The 11,037-nt window shown below is 43.5% G+C and overlaps 1 protein-coding gene across 2 annotated transcripts; it reads left to right on the top strand.

The window, feature by feature from the left end:
• Nucleotides 1-9,659: 9,659 nt before the first annotated feature.
• LOC116911162 (PIN2/TERF1-interacting telomerase inhibitor 1-like) lies at nt 9,660-10,783 on the top strand. 2 transcript variants are annotated; one of them, XM_032915024.1, is made up of 2 exons: nt 9,660-10,180; nt 10,282-10,373. In XM_032915024.1, the coding sequence occupies exons 1-2, from the start codon at nt 9,754-9,756 to the stop codon at nt 10,371-10,373; spliced, it is 519 nt and encodes a 172-aa protein (XP_032770915.1). In that variant the 5' UTR covers nt 9,660-9,753. The 2 variants fall into 2 exon arrangements, with proteins under 2 accessions (XP_032770915.1, XP_032770914.1); XM_032915023.1 differs by having other exon boundaries at nt 9,660-10,783.
• The last annotated feature ends 254 nt before the right edge of the window (nt 10,784-11,037 follow it).

Genomic DNA, 11,037 nt, shown 5'->3' with positions numbered 1-11,037 from the left:
TCCATGTACTCAGGGGCAGCTTACTTACCTAGTTAGAGAGGCCACAGGACTGTGGTCCTGACCTCCAATGACGTGGGAAAGATCATGGCACATCGCTTACATACTTATACAGCTATCAACGTTTGCCAGTCAGGGATTTTCTCTTTTGACGTTGTCACATATAGACAACGACAGTCATTAAAATGCTGTTGCTAATGGCCTCATTTTTTATGCACCTTTCTTACTCTGAAACTCCATGCTGTGGAATGTACTGCAGAAAGAGATGACAGAGTAACACCCAGGGTCACCTTGTGCTGTCTGTCGGTCACCAGGGCCCTTGCTGGTGATGGCTGTGTAAGGACAGGCTTGAGGTGGTGCAAGCAGAATGCTCCAGCTCTTCCTGACATTTTACGCCGGGCATTGAACACTGTTACCCAGAAGTCCCTGCGCTTCCTTCTCCACTAAAGGAAACTCTGACTTGTGGTCAAGTGTATATGTATATGTATGTATATATATGTGTGTGTGTGTGTGTGTGTGTGTGTGTGTGTGTGTGTGTGTGTGTATGTGTGTGTATGTGTATGTGTATGTATGTATATATATGTATATGTATATATGGGCATATGTGTATATATGTATATATGTGTATATGTATGTATACATGTGTATATGTGTGCGTTTGTATGCATGTGTGTAATATATGCATATGCATATAGGGGAACAGCCACCAAAGTTAGAAAGACATCCAGTCTTGAATATTTCATCACAATAATGGAAAACAAACTTATTAATACTTTTGTTAGAATTCCAAGATCCCCTTGAACCAAATCTGTGAAGTCCAGGTAACAAGGTCGTATAGCACAGATGTTTGCAATGACCTAGGAGAGCGAGCAAAGCTGTAACCCACAGCCTGGACCCACTACATTTGGGTTTTATAGCACACAGTCCAATATAACAGTGCACAATGGTCTACATCCTCCCACATGCAGCCTGGTGCTACCGACTTACGAAAATACATCAGTGTCATTAAGAGAAGGGAAGGACAGGAAGGACCCCAAGGCACGGCAGTGACCATCCCGGTCACAAGATGACATTCCTAATGTACTCAGCACGGCGTAAGCCTTGCATGGCTTGGTTTCATTCTTCATCCTTGACTGTCAAGGCCCTCACAGACAATAAGCTTCCCCACAGACCTGGGAAGCTGACTTTTCAGGGTTCTAGTTATCCATGGGCTTTGTCATTGCAGCCCAGGCCTTAAGCTCAGAAACAGCTTTTATAGCATCGCTGCTACAGTCCACGGTGTGCCATCACTCCCACAAATGACTCTGGCGGAGGGGAAGGGGCAGTCTGAAGAGGAGCCAACACTCCATACATTTCCCTTCCTATTCACAGGCCTCAGGGTTGAAAACAAAATCAAAGCCATTGGTGATGAACACAGCCTGGACCGACAGTCTTCTGAGACCATCCCAAGCAAGGCTGAGGTTCCGTGGTTCTCAAGAAACTGGTGTCCTGCTCAATGGAGATAATGTTCCCATCAGATTGGCCTCTCAGCAAACCTCTGGGGCATCCTCTTGGTTGGTGACTGACATGGGAGTCACCCATTGTGGGTGGTGCCATTCCAGAGCAGGTGATCCTGGGGCATACAAGAAAGCAACTGAGCAAGCCAGTGAGCAGCACTCCTTCACGGTCTCTGCCCCAGCTCCTGCCTCCCGCATCCTGCCCTGACTTCCTTTCATGAAAGACTGAAGGTAAAATCAAAAGTTGCTCATGGCCCTGGTGTTTCATCACTGCAATAGAAACCTAAGACAATTGGTGTTCATTTCTGCAGTAATGGGGAGCTCTTTGGAGGATTCAAACCCTCTACTTAAAGGCTGTTTCTCCAACTTGTCCCTTTCTCAAGAAAGTTCTTTCAATGACCCATCTTTCACTTGTAAACAAGTTTCCAGGAAATCTCATATAAAACGCACAACACCTCAGATATGACAATGCTCAGAAAGAATGAGGCGGGGAGAGGATGATTTCAGAGGGGAAACTTGAGAATTGTTCTCATGGGGTAAAAAGTTCTAGCCAAACGATCTTTCTACTTCCCCACTTGCACAAAGCAACCATGGTTGTGAGCTCCAACACAAGCTCCTCGGGGTCCCTGTGTGAGGATATTAGACCAGTCACTGAGGGAGAGGACGTCAACTTCCTGCTTCTCCCTGAGAATATCTTCCTGCAAGGAAGGCTGGGCAAGGCAAAGAATGACACCTTGGTTTCGCATTACTCTCACTGTTAGGGTTTGGTTGAACATTTGCCAAGGCCTGAGTGCATTTCTTCCTCCTCTTCTCTTGCTTTCTTATTTTCCTGGCTGATGGCACCCACAGTCTGCTTGATCCTTCCTTCTGGACCAGAGCCATGCAGTTCACTCATCAGAGGCTCAAAGCAATATGGCTGCTCGGTCTTGTACTGCAACTTCCAGAACCAGGAACCAAATAAACCCTTCCTCTTTATAAGCTAATTGTCTCCAGTATTTAATTATAGAAATTCAAATGTGGATAAGATATATTGAATCAGTCTATACTAATGTGTGTGTGAGACTCTGACCCAGGAGCTAGAAATTAGCAATTCCAGGAGCTTACATCCCCTCACTCTGGTTGTTTTGTTTTGTGGCATGGGCTTATAAATCTCAGGCCAGTCTTGAACTTGATATGTAGCCAAGACTGACCTTGAACTTCTGATCCTCCAGTCTCTGCTTTCCGAGTACTGAGACTATAGGTATACACGACTATACGCAGTTCATGAGGTTCAGGGGATCAAACCCAGGGATCTGCAAATACTCGGCAAACATTTTACCTACTGATCCATGTCCCCTGGCCCCTTGTTGCCTTGGTTTTCTAGGGTTTATCCTGAACCATGTGAATTCCCACCTCTATGCCCTCTGTTTTCCCTCTTCCAGCTGCTCCAGCTCCTTAGCATTTGTTAGCAAATCCAAGATTTCTCCAAAGCCTAACTCAATTCAAACTCTTCCGTGACTTCTAGATTTCTCTAGCAAAAGGGATTTTTAACCTACGGCCAACACTAACTATTCAGGTCTTAAGGCTTTAGTTATCTTTTATATATGTTGATGCACAGATCCCATTTCTATAATTATTAATATTAAAGCACTTAGATGACAGGGGCTAGAATTTAAATTTTTTTAATACTAGCACTAAGAAGAGTACTCTGTATGAGAGAGTGATAGCTGGAATGAAAACAAATGGAAATGTTTTCTTCTGTCTGGAACAAAGCATCAGTAAATAGAGCAGCAATATCTATCATAGGAAAGACTGCTTCCTTCAGTTGCAATTTTATTTAATTTTTTAATTCATTGATAACCGCAAAAGGCCAGTTTTCTTGGCCAGTCTTAAGTACCATCAAATGTCTGCTATGAGCTGTCTCCCTGAATGGACTGCCCTTAAGATTTATTTCCAGAGAATCACAGTGCGTGTGGATGCTTACTTCTCGGTCTGCTTAAACTTACTTGAGCAAGTAGGGCACCCTGCAGGTACGACGTGGGACAATGATCAATAGCAGTAGCAGGATTAAACTCTGCTCTCAGACGGAAAATTTTTAAAAATGAAACAAAACAAACTTCATAGATATGAAAATACAAATTGTCAAGCTTTGCTGGAAGTCTTGCAGTTATGCCAGCCAGTAAGTTTTGTGCATCTGAGGAGCTCCTGATTAGCAAATATTATTGCTGTTAGACTGCTACTTTTTTTTCATAGAAGTGCTAGAAAACCCAAGAACTTTCCAGAAACATACATTGATAACAAATCTTCACATTTGAGTGTCTCTCTAAAAACTTCAGTATTTCTATACATTATCTTACTTATTCCCTTATTAACCAACCATAAAGAATGCATACCAATTTTATTAATTTTAGGTTTTGATAATGAGTCTCAAGTGTTATTAAGAGTGTGACAAGAATTAATCTTCTGAAATACATTCCCATCTGTGTGGGTTTCCGCCTTTCAAAGAGAATCTCTTGGGAATCTCTTATGAAAGAGATGTAGTAGCACCATCAACTCCACAACCACTCCAGTGTGTCCCTTACCTTCCCACACACGTGCACAGACTACTCCCAATTTTACCTGCCTCTGCTCCTTTTTCTCAATTTGAAATGGAATGAAATAAATTCTGGGAATATAACCCAGCAGAGAACTTTCCTAGCACATGTAGTACCTTAGTATTTGATTCTCCTGCAACACACACACACACACACACACACACACACACACACACACACACACACACACTAAATTAACAGAGTTCTGAGGAGAGGCTGACAGGATGGGATCACAGCATTCATAAACAATTAAGAACTCACTGACAAAATACTTTGAAGTATCTGTTCTAAGCACCTTAGCAACAAGAGCAGTGAGGGCTGCATTCAGTATCCCACGGAGAAAAGCTCAGAGAAACGGACCTCAGGTGTGCTATAATCTCTTCTGAAGGTGTTCATCAATTCTAAAGCAACAGGGGAGAGATTTGGAAATTAGATAGGGGTTTTGTAGTTCTCACAGGGGTGGGGAATAAGCACTGGAGTTGAGATTTTCAAAGAAGAGTCCCTGCAAGACATTTCGGAATTGTGGCTGTGACACAGAATGACTACAGTCAAGGAGTAAGGATGACACGAGAATAGACACATGAGGAATAACACACACGAGAGCAGCCCGTTCCTGTGTGGATCAAATAATAAACTCTGACATCCTGCCAGAGCCAAAAGCAACTCTTTCTGTAAGTATGTGTCATTCCCAAACTTGGCTTCTCGTCACACATTTTCAATACATTATCCAACTCTTATAAGAGAAGGGAAATGGCCTACAAATGGATAGTAGAAGAAAAAGCAACGAAATAGAACGAGCTTGCGGACACTCAGATGGACACTTTAACAGGTCCATGTGACATCCAGACCCACGTGGCATTCATTCATCATGGCCACAACAGAAGATGTCCAAGAAACCAAGTGACAAGACAGGAAGTTAGAGGAAAGCACTGGAAACTTCAGAAAGGAAACAAATAAAAAAAATCTTAATTTACAATGAGAGATTCAATAGACGAGATGATTAAGTGCAGTTGAAGGGAAAATAGAAGTCTGAAAAAAATTCTGAGTGAGACGTGGAGAAAGTGAGGGAAAATTCACTTCTTAAAAATGACTAAGACCTATGGGTTTTTTTTTCCAAAGTCTAGGTGAAAAGTGTTGGATTCTGCTCTATTAAAAAGGTAAAAACAGAATGACAAATGGTGAAAGGGCTCAAACCATAAGTGTAAAAGCAAAATAATCAAAAATAAAGTCATGCTTCAACATTAAGTAAGCACAGAGAGCAGTCAGACAAAAAAGACAGACTGCCTGACCAAGCGAGAGACAGAGTAACAGCTGACTCTTCTGCATGACCAGTGGAAGCCCAGAAGACAGTGACGCAGAAATCTTCAAAGAGCTGAAAGGGAAAGTCTGAGACCTTAAAATTCTGTACAAGATCCTGTCAGTCTCTGATGAAGACAATGCTAGACAAGCAGCTGCATTTTCAGCAGAGTGATCTCACTAAAGGAAAATCTAAAGAGAGCTCTTCGAGCAAAAAAAAATAACCTCAAAAGGACATGGAAATATAAAAAGAATAAATAACAATAAAAATTAAATAAATGGCCAGGCAGTGGTGGTGCATGTCTTTAGTCCCAGCACTCAGGAAACAAGGGCAGGTGGATTTCTGTGAGTTTGAGGCCAGCCTGGTCTACAGAGTGAGTTCTAGGAGAGCCAATGTTATACAGAGAAACCTATTCTTGATAGATAGATAGATAGATAGATAGATAGATAGATAGATAGATAGATAGATAGATAGATGATAGACAGATAGATGGGTAGATAGATGGTTATATATTCATATTAAGTGTATATACTAAAATATAGAAATTAAACAATAAATAATACAATTGATATAATATATATAATTATATATTGCCAAAACTAATTTTGAAGATTACTTTGCAGTATTTATCAAAGTTAAACATAGCTTACAGTCTAGGCTCTCTCTCCTAGGCTGACATGTCATGGGATATATGCATTTGAATAAAAAAAATCAAGATATTCCTATCAGTTAAAAATATGAGACTGTGTTGGGGAGTGGGTGGGTGGGTAAGGGAGCACCTTCACAGAAGCAGGGGGCAGAGGGGTAAGCGGGTTTCTGGAGGGGAAACTGGGAAATGGGATAACATTTAAAATGTAAATAAAAATGCAATTTAAAAGTAAAAACCCAAAAAAATAGTATCATGTAGAATCTGTAGAAAATCATAGTGTCAGGTGTCCTATTAAATAGTTTGAAGTTGAAAAAAAAATATGAGACTGGAGAAATGGTTCAGTGACAAAAGCATGAGGACGTGAGTTCAAATCCTCAGTACTTACACGAGAGCAGACTTGTAGCACCAGTGTCAGTAAGCACTATTCTCCAATGGGGAGGTGGGAAAAGGGGACAGGAAAATGCAAGTTTACGGAGCATTTAGCCTGCTGTGCGATACTGAAAAGGTCTTGCCTATAACAAGCTGGAAGACAGGGACTAGCAATGAGCTTGTCCTCGGGGGTCTCCACATGCGCTTTTGTGGGGCAGCACTGCCTTCCCACTAAGGAATTTGCACACATACAAATACACATTCATCATGCATGTGTGTGTGTGTGTGTGTGTATGTGTGTGTGTGTATGTGTGTTGTATACATAAATAGCAGTGATGTATATGAACTCCGTTACTATATGTAACAACATAGGTGATTCTTGCAGACATAATTCTGTTAAGTGGTTAAAACCGCACGGCTGGGATTACATATTTTATTTGCATATTGCTAATTTTCAGAGCGAGGCAAAGGAACTGTGCTAGATGTTATAGTTGAAGTCATATTTGGAGGAGGGTCAGGGAGCGTGTTGGGAGGGGCTTCTGGAGAACTAGTGTAGTACCATTCTGAGTATGTTCACATTATACGGATTATATACATGATTTCAGTGTTTCTGTGTTAGTATTATGCTCTGACTTAAAATTTGCTGGACAACACAAACAAATTTATCTTTGTTTACTAGTGAGCTTATCATTGTGGTTCTTTTTTTCTTTTTTCCATTTTATATTACCAGGATATTTTATACTATACATGTTATTTATAATGGTAAAAAGATGCTAAAATCTACATCATTGATATGGGAACTAATGTTTAGAGAGGAACCACCCATGTTGCAGGCCTAGCTCCATCCTCTTCCCACAGAGACTTTATACTTCCTCTGGTCTTTCTAGGGTTCCTGCTGGCCTCACTTTCGCGTTGTCTTGATTTTCCTGTCTTAGAACTCTTGGCTAAAGGTTCCCCATAACCCGTTAGCTCCTCCTCTGGCTCTCGCCTGTAGGGAAATCCCCCCATTCCAGTTTGCGTCCCTGCATTTCAGAGCTTCTAACCTTAAAGTGGAGTAACGTAGAAACGCAAACCCATAAACAGTTTGCTTGCCGACAGAGAGTGCTGTAGAGAAACCAGCACAGGATCTGAACTATGACATAACTAGAGAACTGGATTCTCCCAGATTCTCTAGGAGCTTCAGACCAATGCTGGAGGTGTGTAATCTGGTGTCTACCGGTTCATTGCTCCCACACAATCTTATGGAGGGCAGGGAAGGAAGATTTTAAACTTTTCTGCATCTAAAAGGATTTAGTTCGGAGTGGGGGAGATTGGCTCAGTCAGAAGGGGTTCGTCACACAGACGCGAAGATCTGAGTTTGGATCTTCCAAGTCCATGTAGAAGCCAGACACAGCCAGCAGCACACGATGCAGTCCCAGCCCTGGAGAGACAAGGACAAAAGGACCCAGCAGCCAAACCGTGTTCTCCAGGTTCAGTGAGAGATCCTATCTCAGAGACAAGATGGAGGGTGCTGGGGGAAGACATGTGTGTGCACATGCGTCAGTACACACATGTGAATACATATACAACTCACCACACACACACACACACGCACACACACATACACTCCAGTACACACATGTGAATACATATACAACTCACCACACACACACACACACACGCGCCAGCACACACATGTGAACACACACACACACATACATGTTCCAGTACACACTTGTGAACACACACACACATACAGACACCAGTACACACATGTGAACTACACACACATACCTCAACGCTTGAAAACAATGAACATAACCACACAGGAAAAGAAGTTTGTCACTGGCAGAAAACCTGCAGAGAAATTTACGTTTCAGGGCTTTTTACTGAGACTTCCCTGGGAAAGGCAAAATTAACCCATTTTTGTTTCCTCATGAGTCATTTCTTCCTTTCTTCCTTTCTTTCTTTCTTTCTTTCTTTCTTTCTTTCTTTCTTTCTTTCTTTCTTTCATTCATTCATTCATTCATTCATTCCACAGTGCTTTTGTTCCAAAATCCTAAAAAGCCATTGTGCCGGGTCCTGGATATGCAGAAAAATCTTTTGTCCCCCTGAATTTACTGAGCTCATAATCTGGAAAAGGGAACTTGAGTCAGCAGATTTTCTAATCAGCAAGGTCATAACAATGGTGGAAGTCAGCCATGTCAGAGGGACTCTCAGGGGCAGGGCTCTCAGGTGATGGGGATGGCACTGGGTTAGTATTCTATTGCTTATACAACCATCTACCGCAAGTTCATGGCTTCCGGCTGATACTGTCTCAGTTTCCACAGCTCAGGAGCCCACGCCTCACTTACAAACAGTCCCCGTGGAGCATCACACAATGTTGATCATAAGGCCAGGCTGAACGTATCCTGTCTGGAGACTGGGTCACTGTCCAAGATCACATGGGCATACGCAGACTTGAGTTGCAGTTACAGAACTAAAGGCCCCTCTCGGGCTGTCCATCTGGGGTTGTTCTCACCTCTTCAGTCCTCCATAGGTCCTGGCAATACAACCAACCCTGCCAGAAACCACTTCATCTTACTGAAAGCCAAGAGAATTCTAGACCTTCTTCCAAAGGTTCGCCTGGATTAACCAGACCCTCTAGGATAATCTTCCTTTTGATTAATTAAAAGCCAATTTGACTACATCTGCCAAAGCTCTCATTTCTATGTAACATAACCTATTCCAGGGACTGTTACATCACACACACACACACACACACACACACACACACACACACACACACACACACACAGGCAGGGGTGTTTATGAAGTATATGAGGGTAGAAGACTAGGTTGTTTACTAGAAGTCTGTTTCTGTAGGCACCTATCCAACAGTAGAACTTTCAGCAGCATCCTAAGAGAGAAGACACAAGAGTAAGAGCAGGGATGCAGAAGGAGATAGGGCTGCAGGGAGATAGGGCTGCAGGGAGATAGGGCTGCAGGGAGATAGGGATGCAGGGAGATAGGGCTGCAGGGAGATAGGGATGCAGGGAGATAGGGATGCAGGGAGATAGGGATGCAGGGAGATAGGGATGCAGGGAGATAGGGATGCAGGGAGATAGGGATGCAGGGAATGTAAGAGACAGTTCAGTTAAAGTCGCCAATGAGAATATCATGAGACCCTCAAGGAAAGGGCCAGGTTGATTTTCTTTCTGGCTGTGCTGTCCAGCAGATGAGGGGTCACTCCACAGGCAGGACTTTAGAAAGAGATGAGTTCGAGTAGTATCGCCCGAAAGTGAAACTCTGGACCGGCGTGCTCTATGAGCGACTTCTTCCCCTAACTGCACTTCAGGCTCCTCATAACCGCTGGGCGCCAGACCAGAGGCAGCGCTCGACAGACTTGCGACAATGTCGATGCTAGCGGAGCGTCGGCGGAAGCAGAAATGGGCTGTGGATCCCAGAAATACTGCGTGGAGTAATGATGATTCCAAGTTTGGCCAGAAGATGCTTGAGAAGATGGGGTGGTCTAAAGGAAAGGGTTTGGGGGCTCAGGAGCAAGGAGCCACAGAACATATTAAAGTTAAAGTTAAAAATAACCACCTGGGACTTGGAGCTACAAACAATAATGAAGACAACTGGATTGCTCACCAGGATGACTTCAACCAGCTTTTGGCAGCACTCAACACCTGCCATGGTCAGGAAACAGCAGATTCCTCAGACAACAAGGAAAAGAAATCTCTTAGCCTTGAAGAAAAATCCAAAATCTCCAAAAACCGGGTTCATTATATGAAATTCACCAAAGGGAAGGACCTGTCCTCTCGGAGCGAAACCGACCTGGATTGTATTTTTGGAAAAAGGAGGAACAAGAAGCTTGCTCAGGATGGCTGCAGCAACTCCACTGCGGATGAGGCGGACACCTCCCTGACCACGACCACGACCACAACCAGTGCCTTCACCATCCAGGAATATTTTGCCAAGAGGATGGCCCAGTTAAAGAGCAAGCCACAGGCCGCAGCTCCAGGGTCTGACCTTTCAGAGACCCCCATTGAATGGAAAAAGGGAAAGAAAAAAACCAAAGAGGCAGCAGGCACAGATGTAGAGAACTCTCCCCAACACAAGACTAAGCGGCATAAAATGAAGAAGCGAGTGGAAGCAGAGAGGGGGCCTGCGGCCAAGAAGAGAGACCAAGCCGAGCTGCAGCCTGGAGGCCCCAGTGGGGACGAGTGTTCTGATGCCTCTGTGGAGGCTGCAGAGGATCGTATGCAGACACCAGACACCCAGGATGATGTCCCAAAGCCCAGGAAGAGAAGAGCAAAGAAGACGCTGCAGAGGCCAGGAGGAGTGGCAGTAGACACTGCACCGGACAGTGCACCGGTGAAGAGGAAGAAGAAGAAAGTTTCCAGATAGCGTGTGGCTAGCAGGGTCTCCAACCACTCAGCACACCTTGCAGGGCAGAGCGCCCTGCCTGGTCCGGCTGGCGAGCCCCAGCAACTCAGCATCTTTCAACTGCCCACAGGTTGCTGGCTCTTTGCACCAAATCTCCCCCAAGTCACCTTCCTAGGAGAACTGATTTGAATGTTCCAGATCGTGACTTTCAATAAATAAAATAACTTTTAATAAACAAATAGATTCTTTTTAAAAAAAAAAAAAAAAAAGAAAGAGATGAGTTCATCATGAGATGCATTGATGTCT

Source organism: Rattus rattus, chromosome 10 (assembly GCF_011064425.1).
Source record: "Rattus rattus isolate New Zealand chromosome 10, Rrattus_CSIRO_v1, whole genome shotgun sequence".
In the NCBI taxonomy this organism is placed as follows: Eukaryota; Metazoa; Chordata; class Mammalia; order Rodentia; family Muridae; genus Rattus; species Rattus rattus.
This window is presented reverse-complemented; position numbering and strand designations above follow the sequence as displayed.

Coding starts and splice junctions, on each gene's coding strand:
- LOC116911162 (XM_032915023.1), top strand. CDS start 9,754: ATGTCGATGCTAGCGGAGCGTCGGCGGAAGCAGAAATGGGCTGTGGAT.